At 35.5% G+C, this 23051-nt stretch overlaps 1 protein-coding gene across 2 annotated transcripts; it reads left to right on the top strand.

The window, feature by feature from the left end:
• The first annotated feature begins 17357 nt into the window (after positions 1-17357).
• Positions 17358-20990, top strand: LOC107192632 (maternal protein exuperantia). Of its 2 annotated transcripts, none has more exons than XM_015581937.1 (6): positions 17358-17706; positions 18674-18978; positions 19054-19335; positions 19577-19769; positions 19857-19999; positions 20079-20990. In XM_015581937.1, exons 2-6 carry the CDS (start codon positions 18691-18693, stop codon positions 20388-20390), a joined length of 1218 nt encoding a protein of 405 aa, XP_015437423.1. In that variant the 5' UTR covers positions 17358-17706; positions 18674-18690; the 3' UTR covers positions 20391-20990. The 2 variants fall into 2 exon arrangements, with proteins under 2 accessions (XP_015437423.1, XP_015437422.1); XM_015581936.1 differs by having other exon boundaries at positions 17358-17506.
• The last annotated feature ends 2061 nt before the right edge of the window (positions 20991-23051 follow it).

Genomic DNA, 23051 nt, shown 5'->3' on the forward strand with positions numbered 1-23051 from the left:
AACAATATTTAATAAAGTCTAAAATTGCGGTGTAATAGTAGGTATCATAAAATATTCACAGATGAAAAGCCAAAAAACATGACCGTTGTGTTCGTGGCAGAAGGTTGTTACGAGCCGAGGGTTAAAAAGGCTTCCGATTGTTATTATAGCCGAGGATCGGTTGTTTGAAATGTTGTTAGTCTGGATAGGCCGATGCTTATTTCATCATCGGGGTATCACATAGGGAATTGTGACTCGTGGATAGGCCGATGCTTATTTCGTCACCGGAGTACCACTAAGAATGTTAGTTGGCCTCGTAACTTCAAGTAAAATTCGGTACACATCGAGCGATAAAGATTGTGGGTTGTATTGCTAGTTACCGACTTAACTTGTGTGTTAAGGTTTAAATGAATCCACACCAGACTACAAATAAATCTTATAATAAGTACATATTCAAAATAATAAAAAGGACATTACAATTGTTCTGTGTGTGCAAGTATCGAGAAGCTGAGAACACATTGACTCTAATATTAAATTGAAATTGTTGTCTTACTCGGTTTTGATGCACTGAGAAATGCGGGGGCCAGTTCTATGGCGAGATACGGAAATGCCTAACAGTAGACTAAAATACTGTACTGTTTGATATTTGATTGTGAAGGGGACTTGTATTCGATCTTGCTCGAATTCCCTCTGTTAAACTGTTCTTGATGCCGTTGCCTCGATCGAAACTCGCGTAGACTTTGCTCATATATGCATTATATTCAATATTTAGGATGGAAAAGTGGTAGGGCTAGAATACCTTAGTTCCATATATGGGCATAAAAAGTTCTCTGCAGGAGAGGATATCGTGACTCCTCCATATCGCCGCGGCTGCCACCAGATAGGCTAAACAAATGTGAATCCAGCTTGATAAGGATTATGCAAAGTTTCGGAAGGAATTTGGATGTAACAAGGTAATAAATTATACGATTATAAGAATAGAACGCCTCTCGGTTAACTAGTTTTTCATGCTGTAAAATTTTGCTTTAGCAGCGAAGACTTGTTAAGTCGTTGTCCAGGGGGTTACACCCCGAAACAACAATGAGAATTTCAACAATGTTGGTTGGGTCCATTGCACCTAGAATCGATTTTCGTGAGAACAACTGTGCTTGACATTGCTACGGATATTCCAGTTTTTCTAATTCTAACGACGGATCCGTCAAGTATCGTGTAAATTATGCAAGTCTGGGTCAGGGAGGAACAGCTTTCTCAGTGAACAGTACCAACACCATTAAAAGAGCTTTGCCTTAGTCCGTAAAATTTGTTTGCAATTTTTTCCGATCAACGGGATTTCCACCACGTGAACAAATTGATTTTATCTGTATTTAAAAATGTATTCTCCTCTGTTCCCGTGTGTCGACGGAAGCGCACGCGGAAAGTGTTTTCAAACGATTTCCTTTTTTAATTATTCAGATAGTTCTACGTTGTGTGTTCAGATTATCGCAATGGTAAAGGAGGCGTTGACGAAGAACTATGTTGTTTTTATTATGTGTATACCACCGCTGACATGCACCACTGTAGCTGTAATAAAGTATACAAGTGCTAGTATAAAAACGAAAAAGGTAATATTACTCTATTTATTTTCGGAACTTCGAGTAACTCGATTTATCTTTATTCGAAATACCAAGGATAACTAAATTTGTCGAAATGAATTTATTCGACGGCGAAAAATAATTTTTCTATTCAAACGAAATTCATTCAACGGGAATGATAATTTTTTATTCGAACGGAATTGATTCAAGTTGTCGAATAAGGTTTTCATCATTATCCGTACTTTTATTCGTAAGCTTCAAATAAATTTCGAATAACTTTGTCCGAACTTGCGCGACAATTCGGCGACGGCGTCCAATGTTTTGAGCATCGGCTCGTCAGTCATACGTCAAGCGAGCGAGCATTCACACTCAGTGCTCGTTTCGTGTGTACCGCTGAGCGAGCACGAGCGAGTGAGCATTTGTTCGCCGTATTTAGATTCATTTTCACCTGAAAAATCTCACCAGTATGTTACTGTAACGTTTATGCCGACTAGATTTAAAAGACGAAAATATTCCATACACAGTATACATAATCCATAGCAAGCATCAATGTATGACTCACGAACCGATGCTCAAAAATGTCGCGCCGGTTCGGACAAAGTTATTCGATAATTCGAAGCCTACGAATAAAAATACGAATAAGGATGAAAAGCTTATCCGACGGCTTGAATAAATGCCGGTTAAATAAAAAAATTATTTTTCGTAGTCGAATAAATTTCCTTTGTATCCAAAAAATTTCTTTCCTGTCGAATAAGTTTCTCTCGAATAAAAAAATTATCTTTCTCTGTCAAATAATTTCATTTCGAAAAATTTATTTGTCCGTGATATTTCGATTAAAGATAAATCGAGTTATTCGAAATTTCGAATAACTGATAAAGATAAATGATCTTTTATTCGACTTTATCTAGGTAAAAATTGTGCCCTTCTGTGATTACAGATCAGAACTATATTCGAATCAATTAAAAGCGATTGGAACAAGTTGATGAATCTACCTGAGGGACAGATCATGTGCAAACAGGCCATGGAAGGAAGAAAGTTTACTATATATTTGACATGTGATGATTTTATAGATACATACATACAATGACCCGCAAAATTAAAAAAAACGCTCGATTTTTGCCGAAAAATCGCAGATTATTTAAACTGTTCGAACTTTGTAACAAGAAAACATACAACAATTATTCTGGCTCATTTTAAAGCAGACAGCTTCTATATTCTGAATCCGTAGTAAGTTTTTCCCACAGAGATTCCTGCATCATATGGGAGTCAGGAAAAGCAAAGATGCTGTCTCGTTTCGAAAATTTTTCAAATTCAACCGACTGTACGATTTTTTGTCGTCATTTTATTGAACCTTGAATGAAAAGTATGCTGCCAGAAAAATTGGAATAACGCGTTTTTAAACATTTAGTCACTCGTATACTAAAAGCACTGGCTAAATGTACATATACATTATTCACACACACGGATAGTCACCACCTTATTCCCGCATCAATCGGAGACCATCATCAACCTGGTCGCTGATATAGTCTCAAGGCCAAGGGATATAACACAGAAGAATCTCTGTAGAAAAAACTGACAAAGGATTCTAAAAGTTGAGGCTGTAGGCTTTAAAACGAACCGGAATTACCTCTGTATACTATGCTTTTTCTTGATACAAGTTACAATGGTTTAAATATATCAGCAATTTTCGGTTAAAATTGAGCATACCTTGAATTTTGTGGGTTGGTGTATATGTGAGTTTACAAAAACGTAATGACTTTCCTTACCAGTACGGTACCAATCACTTGAAAAAGAAACAAAGATTGCGTTCAATTTTATTATAGCCTAGCTATTTAGCCGTGATGTTCGAGGTTCTGACTGAACTATAAAATTTTTACAAAATGTAATACGTTTCGTTTCGTTTCGTTTCAGTTGTCATCATAACGGCAACGGTAATTTATATGTTGCTATCGATTGTTCTGATAACACAAGATTCCAAGAACATGAAAAACAATTCTGAACCAAGAGTAATGCTGTTCAATGTTGAATTCTTCGTAGACCAGCAAAAACATTATTATTCTTTCAACATATACTTTTGTCTAATGTCCATGAATGTGGTATTTGTGATCCTAACAATCGACACACTGTACATTGTCCTTGCTGAACATGCCTGTGTTTTACTTGCTGTCATAGGGTACCCCGCCTCTTACCGTTTCTGATTCGCTGGATGCACCAGTAAATGAACAAGTACCAGTGAATGAACAATATATATAATAACGAATATTAAATATTGATTTTTTTTCACTCCGTATTTAAAAAATTTGTTCGCCATTTGTCAGAAACATTCATTTCGTTAATACTGTTCATCTACTGATGGAATCTATATTTTTTCTTTGTCATTTAATTAATTACATTTTTACAATTTAACAAATTGATATTTAGACAGGTTATAAGAAGGTACAGATATTAAAAAATCTAATTTTCATGTACCAAATATTTATTAATATTATAATCATTCAAGAGCCAACTTTAATAGTTATCAAATCTTTGATAAACGCGTACACACGAGGTACAACTTGTACCGTACAAGTTCGACCGTACAATCTCCTCGTGATGTATGGTTATTCTAATGCCGGTGGCATACTTTTCATTCAAAGTGCAGTAAAACACGAGAAAAAATATCGTACATTAACTTTTACGGGCTCGTTACAAAGGGTAGATTTCAGTCTTGAAATTCATGATGATTGCAGCCGCGAAAACAAACAAATATGCTCAAACTCCGCAACGTAGTATCGTTTGATTTTTCAAAATTTTCGAGAGAAGAAAACCATCTTCACTTTTCCGCCTGCTTTCTAGTGTAGAAGCATCCTCGAAGAAAATTAACTTAAGAACGTGAAAGTAGAGATTTTAACCCTTCGAAATAACCCCCGGTAGATTTTTGTACGATTACTTTTCACGACGTTATAACAGTTCGAAGATCGACAATCTTTCTGTGAAAATTTAGCGATCGTTTAATTTTGCTAGTTATTATTAGTGTATTAGTACATACATCCGCAAACTGTTGTTTCAAACGTGTAGGTGAAAAAGAAATAAGAAAAAGAAACAATTAAAATATACGCGTAGAGTACCTATAGAGTTACGGGCTTTCGTACTACCTATTTACAGTACATACAAGTAATTTAATTCGCAAGACAAAGAAAATGATATTTTCCTTGCCAGACGTATTTACTTCAATGAACTGTTATTGCAAATACTAAATATGCAATAGTATACAAGGTGCCACACCTAACGTGACCACCTTAAATATCTTACTTGCTTTTGATTCTCGGCAAATTTATTTCAACAGAAATGCTCAAAGCGATGTCCATCAACTTTGATATATCTTTGCACTAATCCTTTTATCTTAGTTATTTTATTATTTAAATTTACTCTCATACATTTTTCGATTTTTCATACGCAAGGTCACATGAAGGTCACACTATTATAGGTCATTGGATTGGTCTTGATCTGAACTATTCCGCCACGCTGATAAAAATACGTAGTCCCGTTTAAAAAAAACATCGATGACCTTGAAATTTCGAAAAATAGGGCATTGAGCAAAGTTTTTGCTTATTATAGTCTTTGCTTATTCTGATTAAATAATACTTCTTCCTCACATTTTTTTGTATCTTCAAAAATAAGTGAGACAGTGAAGGTGTTCGTGTTAGGTGGGACATCCTGTATATTATAATTACATCCTCCGTCTCCACAGATACCGATTGAAAACGGTGCATGTTTTGAATGTAAACACCGTATGCACTGACGAGGATATACAGACAGCCTGCGACAGGGTGTTCTCGAAAGAGGAACATGAACAGATATACCAGAAATTTAAACTTTGCATCACTGAACACATTAGGGCATTGGAGTAAGTACCACAGAATGGATGACAACACGGAGAAACGTTTGCGACAGAGAGATAGGCGAATTCATTATCCGAATAAAGAGTAACGAACTAACGAACAAAAGATAACAAAAGTTACCTTGCCACTTTTTAATCGATTAAACGTGAAAATTTCAATTTCTATAATAAAACAATACTTCTTGAATGAGTGGAGACTTGGCGAACAATTATTTCATCTCATTAACTCAGTTTAAAGGTCAGGTTGACCCTCTCACATACTGCTGGTTTTTTTTCACTGTGTACGTGTATTGTTCGGATAACATTTTTCCCAACTCTGGGTAGGATCATTCCACGCTAAATCGGACACTTTTCAGAGTAAGATTTCGGATTTTGTTGTCTTTAATGATATATAAACGTATCTCGAATGATTTTTGAAAATTTTTCAAATTGTTGGTTTTACAGCTGACAATACAGTGTTAATCTAATTTCAATTAATTAAAACTGTTGAACTAACAAACTGATCGAAATGAGCTTTGTCGATGCTTATAGTGGAAACGTAAGAGTCTTAATCAAAATTATTTCAACTAAAGAAAATATTTTCAACTATTTATTTTACAATTGTTTTATAGAAATGTAATTTTATAATAGTAGGACCTAATTAAAAAATTTGAAAACAACTGAAGATATAGTCCTATTTGTCCTCTTTATGGACACATTTTCGAAAACATGGATATTTTAAAATTGGCCATGTCACGTCCCGGGTGCTATGTTATCCTGGCATTGACGCTACTTTGGATACTTGCTCCTCCTTCTACCCAGAGCCAGAACTCTCTCCATAGTCTCTCTGCATCCACTTGGAAAAAGTGAGATTTCGACGAGAATTCTGGCTCTGTTTCACAGATGTCATCAAATACGCGTAGACCGCTCAGCAGGAGTAAACTACCGATCACACGTTTATAGTCGCGACACTTGAACGAAAAAGAAGGCGTCTATTTTTAAATTTTCAAAAATCTTTCGAAATAAGTTTACATATTACTAAACACTACAACATAACCAAATGTCAACAAAATCCAATATCTTACTCTAAAAATAAGTGTCCGATTTCGCGTGGAATGACCCGGTAACGATAAGTAGAAAAACAAAAGTAACCACAAAAAAGTCGTTGTAGTAACCTGCGTATCTTATTTGTATAATATATTCCATATTCTGTTATGACCAGCATTTTCTATCGTTCAGATACATGAATCAAGTGCAAGAGCTATTCTCGATTTCGTTGTTCCTTCATGTCACCCTGACCGTCATAGCTATCAGCTCCACCGCAGTTCTGGTACGTGTCAATTCCAGGGGTTTCTTTCTTAACGTTTCTCATTACCCTGTTTTCACAAATCCTTTATAGATTTTGTTGAGATCGAGCAGCACCGAGGACATGATAAGACTGGTAATGTGGCTGACGGGACAACTGACCTTTTTATACAGCATTTGCGTTCCTGGACAGAGATTCATGAATTACAGCGAGAAAGTGCACTACTGCGCGTATGGGCAGAATTTCATATTTCACGAGCGGAATACAGTAGATCCTCGATGAGTGTGTTCGAAGGCGCTTCGGCACTGACAAGGAGAGGTCCTCAAGTGTAACACTCACTTTGTAATGAGGTTTAGCAGAGTGATAGAGCTTGGATTTTCTGAAGCCAATTATATTTCTTTCAGTCGCATGTGGCTGTTGCGTCCGTCCACGCGGATTCTCTTTTAAATCCGCCTGGGGTTGTAAATCCCAGGCTCGACCGTCGTGGTATGCGTACAGTTGAGACTATTGCCCGCCAAATTAATATTAGGCAACTGTTTCAAATTTTCGTAAGTGAAAATAAATCGTGTGGTTGCTCGAGCGTTAGGGCTGATGAATCGCGAGTTACTATGAACGAGTTTTGTCGAACGCTACTTGTCGAATGTTGTTTTTAAACGAATGTCGTCTTCGAGTGTTCATGAACGAATGACTGTTCGAGTTTCCTATGGCGTCGCGCTTCTGCGAGGTTCGCCAAGGCGTTACCAAATTTCGTCTTCTAATTGGTTGTGTCCTGAAGGGGAAGGCAAATACTTGGGTTTACTGAATGACGAGGAGGTGGAAAAAATGTCACGCGCGTGGTCGCGATGCGATTTGATCGCGACGAATTTTCGAGAGTCTGCCAACGGTAGGGTTTCGGGGCGCACTGTCCGCGAGTCAGCGCGCCTCGGTAAAGCCCGGCGCACATGCATCCCAGGTTTATTTAACGCGCGTGGCGGACTGCAGACCAAATTTTCGGGTCGTTTGTATATTATTTCTTTATATTAACGGAATCGAAATTGAAAATGGCCGATGTCGGAAAAGTCTACAATTGAACGTAGAAAGGACAGAAAATAATAAAAGTAAAAAATTCGTCTACTTTTATAGCCGTTGTTCCTGTTTTATGACGGAACATGGCCATTAGTTTATGAAATATTGAATGTTCAGTGCCGAGAAGCCTTCGAACACTTATTGAGGATTTACTGTAGAGCATATTTTTCTTATTGTTAAGTAACCAGGTTAATAATAATTGAATGATTATTGTTATCGTAGGATCGAATGCATGTGGTATATATGCAACTCGAAGACTCAGACTATCTATCGGTATTTCCTTATGAATACGTTAACACCTCGGTGTTTGGTCGCTTGTAAGCTGATTACGTTGTCTATGGACACGTTTCTATCGGTTTGTATCATATACAGCAGAGCTGCATAACTTCTATTCCCAGAGTCGGTCTCCGACTCCTTGGGTACCCTCAATACGTGACTCAGGCCACCTCGCTTGATGCGTACAGAGACTCAGGTACTACGGGGAGATGCTTCGTAACAGACAAGAACAAGTGGCTATTACTGACGGTGTGATGGGAAGCCTTTCCCCGTAACATGCGACTTTTCGTACGCAGCGAGCGATGCAGCCTGAGCAGCGTAGTAGGAGTACCCCTGAGTGGGAGACTGAATCCAGGAGAGAAGTTATGCAGCTCTGATATACAGGGTGAGACACCTAACTTGATCACCTCGAATAACTTCTAAATTATACGCTCTACAAAAAATTATTTCAACAAATGTTAAATGGTATCAGAGGGGACATCATGGGGTCATTTCACGCGAAATCAAACTTTTTGAATTGTGCTCAAATTTGAATATGTTGTAGTCTTTAGCAATATATAAACGTATCTCGAAGGATTTTTGAACATTTTTTTAATTGTTGATTTTACAGCTGTTTGAAATTTAGGGTCAACCTTTTTGGAACAAATCATAACTATTAATCAAACTATCATAACTATTGAACTAACAAACTGATCAAAATGAGCTTTGTAGGTACTTACAGTGGAGACATAAGAGTACCAAATAAAAATGATTTCATTTAAACAAAATTTTTTTAACCATTTATTTTGCAATTGTTTTAAATAAATGGCCTGTTTTCATATCGGGGAACTATTTAAAAATTTAAAAAAAATGAGAATATAGCCCTATTTGTCCTCTTTATGGACAAATTTAAAAAATGTGAAGACTTTAAAATTGGCCATATGAAAATTGATTGATGTTAACACTGCGTCGAATCACACTGGTTCGACCGGCCGAGCCATGCCGGCTAGCCTATGTAGTCTCACCATAGACGAGATATAAGAATAGACCTAACATGCAATGTAATTTTCTGTCCCATATCAGTATAAAATAGGAGACTCGTGAAGCGATTTGGAACAAGTTTTTCCTTAGCAAAAATGTTATCTGAGGCTTTGTTAACGAGATATTAACGAAAAACCACGACCAATCCCAACGCGAGTTGGCCGGTGGAGTTTCCGCGGTAGCGTTGGCTACGCGCTGCGCTTGTACTATCAAGCTCCGAACAAGCAAGTCAACATGCATCGCAGGAAACTGCGTATAATAGCAAATAATAAAAACGTCACAAATAAAATCGAAATTTTTTTCATGTTTCTTTTATCATGTAAAGTGATTAATGAATAAAGCATAAATGCAGGAAAATCATGTGTATCATAAAAAAACGAATACACAGTTATTTTTTTAAACAGAATCGAAAATAATAATTATTTGAGTACAGAGGCTAAGGAATTTGTAAATTTCTTTTTCATATAACGTATTCACGGAAATGTAATGTAACAGAAAATGAACGAGAAGTGATCGTAGTTCGTTATTGACATACAAATCCGTAGTTCAATAACAGGCAACAATAATGAATAGTTCTTTTTAAGAAATCCGAAGAAAAATGTACATACGGAAACTTGCAGAATTATCGCCGGAATTAAAAAAATAATAATCATGAATAAATTGAATAGAACTCACCCTTTCGGAAATTCACCTGCAGTTTGCAATCCTGTGTCACTAGGACACTGGACCGATCCTGGTCATCGACGAACGAAACGGTTTATGGCAGGGTAGCGCCCACACCGCTGGTGATCGCAGGTGTACCGCACCAGCCGAACTTATGAGTTGTAACGTTGCGTCAGGTGCGTCCGGATTACTCCACCGAATACGTATTCACTTCACTGCACGACCACTAACACTGATCAGCCGACGCGCTCACTTAATGTATTTTTAATCGAACGTGTTAAAACTGGTGGGCCCAAAAAGGGTCGATTGTTTTGAATTTATCAGATGTTCCACGCATGCAAACGCTTATAAAGAAGTAATGTATACCACATGATGCTCCCCTCGATACCATGTAATATTTGTAGAAATAATTTTTTGTAGAACGCATAATTTAAAAGTTATTCGAGATGATTAAGTTAGATGCCTCACCCTATATATCCCAGAATGGGTTCACCGCTGACAGAAGATTCGAATGATAGGGGTGGTTTTCAGAGAAAAAAATACATCGATAGTGTAGAACAATGAATTTGAAGAATCCATCAGGTTCGCGCATCGTAGAGTATTACTGATTATGCAGTAAATCCTCGATGAGTGTTCGTGGGCACCGCGACACTGACAAGGAGACGTCAACAGGTGACACGCTGACTTTTTAATGAGATTTAGCAACGTGATAGAGCTTGCAATTCTGAATCCACTGATATTTGTTTAAGCCGCATATGGCCATTATTTTATGAAATATTTAATGTTGGAGACTTCCTACATTCATCAAGGCATTTACTGTATTACAGCTTGTAGTAAATGTTGATGACAGTAGGTACAGATTATCGTGTGTGTCGTGACAATCTTATTGCTGCATCTAACGGTTTATAATTATATTGTTGCAAGAACACTAACGATACCGCACTACCGATGATGTTTATAAAGATTAATATAAGTGAAATTAAGAGTAACAGACAGACAAATCAGTTGGTGCTGACATCGCGCGTGGTATGCAATAACTTTTCAACGCCCAATTTCATCGAGAAACAAGGAATTAATAGACTTTTCGAGTTACTTGGTCATGTGCAAGTCCATTATTTCGAATTGTATCGTCGGTTTAATGATAACCGAACAGATAACCCACATGAAAAATAAATCTCTGGGCACCAAGAATGAATTACTTTATAACCCGTAAAATCTTCTGTCGGTTGTGGGTGACCACCATTTACATATGATTATACATTTTAGAATGATTAATTACCATTCTCTTTTATTGTTATAAGAAAATTTGTTTCAGATAGTACGCCTGACTATGTCGTATTTTACACTTATGTCGTCATCACTATAAGTAACGACAGCTGACTAACCACAATAGTTATCGTTGGTAGGTACATTAATAATGTCTACTGCCTTCGGACCTATTAACAGAATTACAATAAATTCTGTAACCATGCAGGTAGAACACTTTTAATAAAACCCATTAGTATGCAATGTGGACTTGAAATTTTTATTTACCCCAATTTTAAGTCGCTACTCTTCAAATAAGATTCCCACATTTCATTAGTAACAAATTGATTTCAATTCATCCATATTTGAACTCTTACCTAGATAGCACATGACGCCTTGAAGACGCCCATTTTACGGCTATTTTAGGTCTAAGGCGCCTTTAAGCCGCCTTCGGGAAGTGATAAACAGTTACTTAAGCTTAAGCAATAAGTCATATTTGTTAGATTCCCTGGATGAGCATCATTTAAAGAAAAAATATCTGTTACAAAACGTATAAATATTTTTCAATTCATTCCACGGCATTTTTGCTTTTATATATTTCTGAATATGAGTTACGCCGTTAGAAATGAATTTCTACATGCAGTTATGTTGCGGTTATATCTCATGGAAACGATTATGGCCCGATGCAGACGAGCGAGTTTTGTCGCGCGTTGTCGCAGCGGGTATTACACGCTCGCCTGAATGTAAAAGTTCCGTGCAAATTTTGTCACAGCGGGCCAGCGATATCCGACAGTCGATTTTCATCCGCCACGAGACGTAAAGTGTCGCCGCGTATAAGCCCGCTCGTTTGTATTTCCTGATATCTTTCTGTGTACTTCTGAAACGCGCGAGAAATGCCCACGCAACCAAACTCGCTCGTCTACATCGAGCCTATATCTCAGGTAACCAAATGACGCACTCAGTGATTACGGGTGGTGACAACATTCACTCTTTTCTAAATATTCCTTACTGTGCTTTGTTTTCCGTACAGGTATATTTTCTAAGAAAAGGTTCAAGGATCATATTACATAGGTATTTGTAATTGTGCTGTACGTGCTACCTGGGACAGGAACTGACGGGGTCCTTAACAGTTTAGTGTAACATCAAATTTAACGTGCATTTTGAATAGTAGCTGGGTCATTATATTATGCCAAATCGATCATTTTTTGCATTCTATGTCAAGGATTTTGATGAAATGAAAATATGATGTAGTCCACGTGAAAGTAGAGGTGTAAAAAATACAGGCCGTCAAAGTTTAAAATTTTTGCCCATTTTCGTAGTATCAGAGTGTACTCAATAAGAATTTTTATTTCAGACACTATTTATGGTATCGCACATATTCTATTTTCGATCATTTATGTTAAAAAATAATTTTTATAACATGGAAGACTATAAACACATTTTTGGGTTAAAAAACTGGAACAAAATCTGATCGCATTCCTTGAAATTTTACCTAAAGGTACAGTAAATTTGATGATGGGACTATAAAAATTACCTTCGCAATGAACAGTTAAGGTCGGTGATGCGTTCCGTTTCAGGTAAGTAAACGGCATGTTCGACAATTACGGTCGGCCGATTGTACCACTCTATCTCATATTATGTACTTCAATAAGATCGAAAAACAGTATCGCCAGTCCTTGTATTCGTCTCAGTGATATCATTTATAAAATAACAATTTTTCTATTATAAAATTTATAGTATAAATGGCACCATTGAGACGAGTATGAGGCCTATCGATGTTGTTTTTAGACCTCATTGAAGTAATACAGAATGAAAGGGTACGAGCAGTCGACCGTAATTGCCTAGCATGTGGTTTGCTCACTTGAAACAGAACGTACCATAGTTTTTATGTAGTCGAGTGCATTGTAGGGCCATGGTGGTCACGGGTGACCACCAGCAAGATCAACGGACTATCGACAAGGATATAACCAGTGGTGAGATTCAAATAATTTAACAACCGGTTCGTAATTTCAGCGTCAACTACTAAAATGAAAACAACAAACTTATAATGACAATTTTATGAAATAACCAAGTAAATACGATTACAATTATCATTTTTACAACCAGTTCGATGAAATTCCAGAACTTTTAGGAAACGGTTCTACTGAACCGATACCAACCAGCTAAATCCCACCACTGGGCATAACCTTATTCAATCATATTATACATTTTATCATTATATGCTTACAGTAATGAAAATTCTATTGTGGCCCCCAGGGCAAAACATATACATAAAACTGACATGGCAGTCAACGGTTTCAGGGGCAACGTATCGCGGAAACGCAATGTGTACCGCACGAAATTAACAGACGATGCAATTTTATCTTATCGTTGCATATCCCTCGGATATCAGATACGTTGCACGTACGTGGAAATCTCACGGTAGATATCTTGGGTGCATTGTTATCGTCGCGGGCGCAACGTCCAATCCGAGAGCATGGAGTGAAGTCGATCGTGGCCGACGAAAGACGCGATCATCGGAAAGAGGAAGGTCGAGGGGCCGAAGTAAGAGGAAAACAAAACATGATCGAAGTATCGCGTGGAAAGGAGATAAAGATAATGTGAGAAAATCGAGGGAACCTGGAAACGAAGAGAAGACAGTAGACTGTCGAATCTCCGCACGAAGTCATCGATCTTTTGTCCTGCATTTCACGATATCCACGAATGCGCGAGTGCGAAACGAAATAATCAGAACCACCGGAAAATAGTATATTACGAACGTATTTAGTGCTGCAATCGGTCAATACCGGGGACTTATTTTAGATTGGCCGATGATCGTGCTGATCGTGCAAGGGAGTAATCAAACGACACCGTTGAAACAGTTGCTTCGATAACCTGATTACCACACATCGTAAGTCTTTCTTATTACGTTTACACGCCCTTTTTTCAAAGGCTTTTTACTATTGTGATCGTTTATATTTAATTTCTTTTTGATTTTCATCTTTGAGAGTTTCAAAGGTCCTTTTGGGGTTAGGGTCTGTCGTGCTGTGATAGTTTTTTTAATATTCGTTCGTACATATGCAGAAAACAACAGAATAAATGATTCAATGGCGTATTCATAGAATTTCGACTTCACTTCTAATAACGTTTTCAAAGTCTTATGAAAAATACGCTTCAGTTGGATTCCCCTCTAATTGATTGGTTATAGGATAATCCAGGAAAAAACGGGAACACCGATTTAAACATTTCCTCGTGATATTGATTGATATGAATTGTTTCATATAAAGAAAAAGTCATGTAATAAAACATTTTTAAATAGATATTAAATTTTAATTGAACACAATAGAATATTAGAAGTTTAAATAAGGAATGTTACAATTAGTTAAGATTTTATGTTTATATGTTAGATAGGTTATGTTTTTATTACACATGTTGGCACAGGTTATTTACGTCATTATTTGTATTTCTTTGAATAATTTTAACATTATTTTCATTTTTTTCTGCATCCCTTACTAACCCCTTGTCTTATATTATAAGGATTATAACGTCGAGTTAGACATGTGATAACGATTTCAAACTGGAGTTAATAAACATGTGTACCATTCATTTCCTTGAGTCGAAGTAAAATTCCGTTTCACTGGTATTAATATTTAAGATTTAGAATAAATGTTACACTCTCCCTAAGAATAAAATTTCTTTTGTATCTGGGAAATTATTAAGCATAAAGTAATTCTTCGTCGTCAAAAGAATCGGAAGGCAAGCAGTTAACACGCTATCAAGCAACGACTTCCTGCACAGACTGTTGCCTACGGCCGCGGCCGGCATCATCACTTTCCATTTTAGTGAAAAATGTTACATACAGTAGCATTTGTTTCCTGCCCTACCGTTATCTGCACAGAAGCCACGCCTCTCGTTCACACGTATTTGTCACACACGTGCGCGTACCCTATTCTGTTGCCCAGCACGCCCAGGCCAGAACATATACGGTGTTAATAATTAATACAACTCGAGCGGTAAAGTTGTATTGTTGTGGGAACGGTCGACCTGATATTATTCTTAACTAGAGGAAACTAGTATATCGATAATACTAATGATATCTGGATCCTGTTATGGGTTCACAATTAACTACACAGATTTATAAAATAACCATATATTAATTAATCAGTCTTTGGTCACAAATGTGTTGTGTAATGTTGTCGCGTAGTAATAAGTAATAAGAAAATAATAACTACTACCGAATAAACGTATGCTCGGTGTTACCGCACTGACGATGTGGGGGTTTGTGAATAGACTTTACAGAACAATGCAAAGTAATAATTCTAGCCGGATTACAGACAAAGTGTTCGAGGTTTACTACTAGGTTAACTGGCTTCGAAAGGGAACTTTGGCCCGATCTGACTAACGTAATGACCAACTCACAAGAATGTGACGCGACGTAACTCTAAAAGCGACGGTACTGTTCTGATCCCCAGAGGGTTGAAATCAACGGGTTTATAGAGACCTAGAAATTGGTGGGGATGCTATGAAATTTCCATATTATAAGGACATCTTCGACGGTTGTTACCACGCCGCGAGAACGGAGTCCTACTCCCCCACTTACTCGAGGGATAATGAAACGTAAGGGCGTTTTTCTTTGTCGGGTGCGAGCTTGGAGATTATTAGAGCGAGAGGCATGAGTGTAAATTCCTCATACGTAACATAGTTCAGTTCAAATCAATTAATTAAAAACAGTTTAATAATTCAGTATCTAACGATCATATGGAAATAATATTGAATAGAGGAAATAATTATCATACCATCTATAACACATGTCACAAAATATGTTATTTTAATGACGATAATTACAGTTCCATACACGGAAACGATATATCGTAATAGAAATGTAATTGTAACTGATAAAAAAAGGTTTCATTATGGAGGATGATTGGGTATATGGTTTATTTTTTAATTTTCGCGCGTTAAACACTAGCCAAATTCGATAAATTTGAAACTACTAGCGCGGCAGAAATTCCGTCTAAATAGAAAGACAAAAATGTGTTATAACGAACGTATGACCCAGTTGAAACAATTTATCAGTGCTACAAAGCGTGTGCCGCGTTATAAAAAAGGATAAATAATAGATAACGAGAGATAAGCTACTGGCCAATTTATCGCTACCGCCAACAATTTTTGCAGAGTGCAACGTACAAATGGAACTTTATGTCAAAACAGTTGTAAATGAGAACGGCCCACTCGCTACTGTAGTTTACTTGGAATTCAGCCTCGAATCGGCGGTTCGAAAAATATCTGATACCCGGAATTGTGACTGCGAATTTTTTTCGCGTGCGGTATTTAAACGTCATGCAACTAGCTCCGTATCAGATAAGAATGATACACATATGACTCAAACAGAATTCTTTTTCAATCGTGAATATATCTAAAGAAACGTTCAATTATATTTTATCTGTGTTCTGTTGATTGTATAACGTAGACCACAATCCTTCCAACACAGAATCAGAGTTTTGCTGTGAAAATAGAAATAAACACAATGTTCTTGGAGATCATAATCCCTAAACCTATATATTCATTATAATTCCTTATAGGAAATTTAACCTTTTATTTATTTTAACAGGAACTAACTAGATCTAATTTCTACTAAGTGCGGAAATCGCAGGAAAGTTAATCTTTTATTTGTTAAACACAAACCAACCTAACCTAACTCCTATCCATCCTTGTACAGAATGAAACCAAACCGCAATTTTAAACATTTGGGAAACGTTTCTTATACGTCTTTTAAGACATTACCATAGCGTTTTTAAAATCTCTTTTTAAACGTTCCCAAAACGTACAAGGAATGTTACTTTTACACATTCGGGAAACATTCTGAGAATGTTGACACAGGACGTCCTCAAGACGCGCCACTTTGTAAATACATTGAAAAAAAACTCAAATTATTTAGTATTTTAAAAACTAGGTTTAAATTTTGTCTAACACAAATTCCAATAAGAATCTGAATTGACATTCATTATTTTCATTAGATTTTACACTTCAGACTAAAATTTTGTTCTTAATAATAAAATCATACGATTCATTTCACCTGTTACTTCAATTATATTCTGTCACGAATAAGAAAGTGTCCGGATATCTTAAAACGGTGGTGTACAGGCACAGGTGCTTCAAACATTCTTAAACAATAAATGGAGGCAAGAATGATACTCTTATCAAACGGAAACAAAATACACACACAATCGTTTCAAATCGATCGCGTACTGCATCAGTGGATCTACTAGTGAACTATTAGTAACTAAACCGACAATTGTCAGGGTCTTTTTCATTCACCTAGTAGTGACATTCGACGACCCACGTGATCGTAGGGTTTAGTGCGCACGCGCAGATCTACGAGCGGGCAGTTTACTGCCAATCTCGCACGTGCGTTCAAATCAATCTAGTCGCGTTCCAGTCGTTTGCAGTATCTAAGAAGGATTTACAGTGTTGTCGTCCATTAGAATTATCCTACTTGAGAAGAACCTTGTGAAAAAACGAACTCGAAGGCTACGGAAATCGGTGAGTGATCGGGCCGATACCGCGAATTAATCGTGACGCTCAGAACAAGGCTACGCGAGTCGTCGTGAGCAGCCCACGTATGATGAGAATATCTTTTTATGCATATGTACGTGACATGATTCGCGAGATAAGTCTTGTAATGAGTGTTGCGCGAACGTTGCGGAATCGGAGAACTTACGCAGCATTTGATTCCTTTATTGGTAAATACGACTAATGTGAAACAATATACGCACCAGATGTTAGTTTGTTATTTCTTTCCACCATCGCGTTGGTAGTCTTTTGTCGGTAGATCTCTCTACCACGGTGCTTTCGGAAACTTTTGGTCTTATGCGTTAATATTATTTGTCTCGAATAACGTGGGTCACTGTTGGCTATTTCCTTGTTTCTAGTAAATATTTCTATCGTTTTAATGCTCGTCACCGTTCTAAATGCGTACGCGGTCTCATAGGTGTGCAACAGTTCACATCGCTTTTTCTTTAGCAACATAAATTATTTACTTAATTATCTTCAGTGACACTGTCGATATTATTAGACGTGTCTTCAGCTATTAGTCTCTTTGTTGAGAAGTACTCGTATTTGTGTACTGTATTGAATTTCAAGGTTGACCTTGCCGATGCTATGTAATCTTCTACACATTACAAACGTAGCGAAATGTCGCGCCTTTGTACAAAAACCTCGTGGTCGTTTCTAATATTTACATTGAAAAAATTTAAGCCAAAACATTATTAAGATTTACGTAGAGATTCGAAAATCTTATTATTACCGATCTTTTGTATATTGTTTTAAAGAACAGATGTATATGTAATGAATTTGTTTAAAAAGAATGTCAAGTATATGTCATTGTTAATTTTCTGTACACATTAATACATTTTGTAAAATGTTTTAAATTTTAATTATAAATATATCAGGGGTAATTAATAATAGATTCATGTACTAACTATTATGAATTATTTCTCTTCATTTTAGTTTTGTTTTTCGTTTATTTTAGTGACTGCTTTATATATCCTTCTAAATAAACTATTTCAGTATTTTTTGTTGCAAGTAATACAAGATAAATTTATTAATTTTTTTAGATTAACAAATTTATTATTGCTCAACTGATATTATAAATGGAAATTGTTTATGTAATTCTGATTATGCCTGTAGTTATTTATATGTTATTTACAGATTAATAGCTATAAAAAATGGTTTCAACAACAGTAATGGAGAATGGAAAATCTAGTCCACCTAGGAAGCCTTGTAGTGTAGGTATTGGTCCAGGCAACTATCAAATAGTGGGATGGGACATGGATACTACAGGCAAGAGAGTTATAGATGAAATATGCCAAATAGCTGGTTATACTCCTAGTTGCTCGTATTCTCAGTATGTAATGCCATATAAGGATCTTAATCCTCCTGCTATGAAAAGACACAATATGAAAGTTGTGACTATTGGAAAGTTCCGTGTACTTAAAGAGAATAAAACTAACAAAGTAATTATCAAATTCTATTAAAGGTAAAGTATTATTGTTTTAATGTGATTGTACTAAATGAAAAATATTTTACAGGTATTAAAAACGAAGAGTGAGGTATCTGCATTAACAGACTTCCTAACTTGGTTAGAGTCTATTAAAAGTGACGCAACAGATGGAGTGATATTGGTTTATCATGAACCACGTAAAGTTATTCCTGCTATGTTGCTTGAATCCTTAAAGAAGTATAATCTGCTGGACAGATTTAAACAAACTGTGAAAGGATTCGCAAATGGGTTCAATGTCGCTGAAGCAAAATGTACGAGCACAGTTAATGCATTTACTCTAAGGACGTTGTCTAGAACTTTACTTAATCAAGTAAGAGAACTATGTTTTATGGAATGTGAATTTATAATGTATTAAGTTTTAGTTTATTTATAACTCTGAATTAAAAATTTATTTAAAAAATTAACAGATTGATGCTTTAAAGTTGCTAAAGTTGATACATTTGTATTTTTTATATACTTATTTATAGCAGAGAGTGAATCTTATATTTTATAAGAATTAAAAATTGTATGTCTTCAGAAGATAAGTATAACATACCTTCTTATCATTTAAGGAAAAGGAATTAGATAATGCAAAAGATAGAGCATGTCTTGCTTTGCAAATAGTACAACATTTAAGTTCACTGGAACATACAAATGGAACTGAAGCAAATGGTAGTGGTGATAGTGATAGTGCCATACAGAAAACTGTAGAATTCATTAGGGAATTCGTTCAACCAATAGAAGTTGAGGAACAAGAATATGCAGGTATATCAGATGAATTGTATGAAAATTGTGAATATAAGGAATACATCAAATAAAACTTTAGTACATAACATGTTGACCTTGTTTCAGAACTGAAAATAGTATTTGAACGTCAAAATAGTTTAAAACCTATTTTCGGAGTTCTATTACGCGTGAATCGTCGTGAACGTCAACATACTAGTCCTTTGCGGCGACTACTTGCCGAAGCTGGAATAGAATATTCTCAACTACAAGTTCGTATAATATCTAAAAACTTATTATTAAATTAATAAAAATGGTAAACAGAAACTATATTTTCTTTATGCATTACAGGAAGCTTGGAGTAATGGAAAGAAAGAAGGTTTGGAGAAGTTAATTAGAGAAAAATTAATAGCAGCAGAGGAAAAAAAAATAGAAGATTTATTAATCGTTCTTGAAGGCCACTTTGACCCCGAAAAAAAACCTAGGTCAAGAATTTTGCAAGACAAGCAGGAAATAAAAATGGAAAATAATAAAATCAGTGACGACCACAAAAATAATAATAAGTGTGATTCAGATACTCACAGTCCAGACACCACTACTTCAAATTCGCCGCTTAAACCGAAATCGGAACTTGAGGATTCTGCGTTTATACCAGAAGAATAATGACTGAACCATTCAGTTGTTACCTTCAGTGCCTTTTACCTAATTATGAGATGAATATTGTTTTCAGTAACTGAGTTTATAATCATTCCGTTTATTCTTTTGATAATGTTATTCGAGCGGGATAAATATGTGAGTGTTATTTGTTGCAGTATTGTATTTAAGTTTTATTTTCGTTATAACAAAGTATATATTGTATCCGCAGAGAATACAAAACTTGACTAATTTAACGAAAAATATGTACAAATAACACATATTAATTATTTTTAGTTTGTGATATAAAGAAATATTTAATATTTGTTTTGTTTAACGATTCATTTTATGCTCATTGTTTTTTATTTAATCAGATTAACGAGTTGTAACGAGTGATGCTTAAAGACTGCTCGACATATAAAATCCATTCAGCCACTATCTAATTTTTCTTTTCATAATTCTGAGATTAGCGCTTAATGTTATTTTTCACTTATTAGTAGTATAATTGCGTACAAAGTACATAGTGATATTAAAAGATATATTTTTGTACTGTGACATTTATTAAATGAATGCATTTGTTACATTCACACGTTAAATTTGTCGTATTGAATACTTAAATAAAGACTTGGAAGTGCAGCGTCGTTTTTAATGACTTATACGCATACTCACCTATATTTTTGTTTCACAAAATTACTTTGTATAATTCGCCAACAATTAAATCCCGTATTACGTAAGGTATAATTCTTTTTGTTCTGGAAATTGAATGGAAATGATGATAACTGCATGTATTAAGGAAAGACAGCAAAAATCTTCAGCGTGACTTCGTGTTATAAACGAATGAGCGCAGCCATCGAGATAAAGCCAGAAATGAATTAAGTATATGAATGCCTATGCAGTGGACCGTTGTATCCGCTTATGGCCTTCCATAAAGCATGCCAAACGCCACGAAGCAGAAACAGGATAGTGCACCGGGTAGTAGATTAAAGAAATATTTACTTCTTAAGAAGACTTGAATCGGGCGAAGCTTAAATATTAAATCGAACATTGCGACGAACGCCTGCCACGATTCACCAGAGATTCATGACCATTTAACAATCATGTTTAATCCACAGAATAAAAAAGATGAGGCGCAGTGAAACGTTTGCTATTTTTCCTTGAAACCACATAAACTATAGCATAGTTGCATACTTCCTACATTGCTAAAGAGTTATAAATGAAGTCAAAAAATTATATCTTTTTATTTAGTATTTATAATTTTCTCAGGAAAGAGGCAACTATCTAATTTCTTACACTTTTGATTATCCACAAAAATTAATGAAAACATTAAATCCCGTAATTCATTTTTATTAATAAAATGCTATTGTAGAGACTTTATTGTATCAAAGAAGATAATAAGTGTTAACAATTTGTTACACCCTCTACCCACAAACTTTATAATCATATGAATTATACAGTCTTCATACAATCAGATAAACATTCCTAATTGATTTTCAAGTAGTGTTATAAAAGCTACGCTTTTGACCATAATTGAGGATAATAAATTATAAATAGGAATATGTATTGCATGTGAAAAGTCCACGGATTACATTGCTAAGGGAAAAATAGTATTTCTGATACATGTATAGCTTGTTAATGGGTTTTGTGTCTGTATTCTCAACCATCACGATATTATTCCGTTCACGAACAGCAAACCGTGCAGTACTATACATTTTTAGTGTGCTGTGATGACTATATAACAGGCAGCGAAATGGAAATTATTGATACTGAAGTCTCATTAACTTAATATCTATGACCACAAGAAACTATTGGCAATTAATATTCTAATGGTAGTGGGTATCGTTACACCTCTCGTTTTTGCAGGAATACTGTGGTAATAGAACAAAAAGACAAATGTGAAAGACGTTGATATAATCTTTACACGTCATAATTAGAAATGAAAAATGAAATTAAAAACTGTTGGGAAATAACAAAATTTTGGAATTTTTGTAATGAAATAATTAAAGCATGTTTTAACTTTCTAGCCATTATGAAGATAATAAAATTATAATCGGCAACAAAAAATCTTTTTTCTTTAAAAAGTGTCCATTGTTTTGTTTAAAGTTTCATTGAAATACAATATATGGTTAAAAAATATACTATCATAGACGGCAATGTAATATAATTGACCAATCTTCACTTTCGTATTTGTATTAAATAAAAAGAAAGTATTAATAAATACATGTGTATGAGTAAAATATTCCTTTCAATAGCATGTTAAAACGAACGACTCACTTTGATATATCTTACTCATGTTTATAAATAGTTGATTATATAGTGTGTTCAAACATCCTTCCTATTACACTTATTACATTTGTCATTTACTTCGAAATCGTTAATTTTGTATTTCATAATGAATATTAAAATTAAACTTAATACTGTTAACGGTAATAAATATTGTATCTAAATTCCAAGTTAGCCAAACCTGCAAAGCCAAATTATCTCCAATGCCTGTTATAAAGTTATTGGCAGCAAATTGAGTAGCGCAGACTCTGTTCCGTTTCTGCCTCCAATTTGACACATGTGATGTTGCAAGACTTGCTGCGAATTCGCTTTAACATTTTGTCAGCTGACGTTGCCTGCAAAACCCAAGCCACATGCGGAAACAGATGGTTATGATTTTTTAGACAACTTTTGTCATTATTTGCTGGCAAT

This window comes from Dufourea novaeangliae, unplaced genomic scaffold, assembly GCF_001272555.1.
Source record: "Dufourea novaeangliae isolate 0120121106 unplaced genomic scaffold, ASM127255v1 scaffold372, whole genome shotgun sequence".
Taxonomy (NCBI): domain Eukaryota; kingdom Metazoa; phylum Arthropoda; class Insecta; order Hymenoptera; family Halictidae; genus Dufourea; species Dufourea novaeangliae.

What these genes read in the sequence shown, in the direction of transcription:
- LOC107192632 (XM_015581937.1), top strand. Translation starts at nt 18,691, where the DNA reads ATGGTTTCAACAACAGTAATGGAGAATGGAAAATCTAGTCCACCTAGG. An exon ending in AAGAGAATAAAACTAACAAA is followed by an intron (nt 18,979 to 19,053) that starts GTAATTATCAAA and finishes AATATTTTACAG; the next exon opens with GTATTAAAAACGAAGAGTGA. An exon ending in TAGAATATTCTCAACTACAA is followed by an intron (nt 20,000 to 20,078) that starts GTTCGTATAATA and finishes TATGCATTACAG; the next exon opens with GAAGCTTGGAGTAATGGAAA.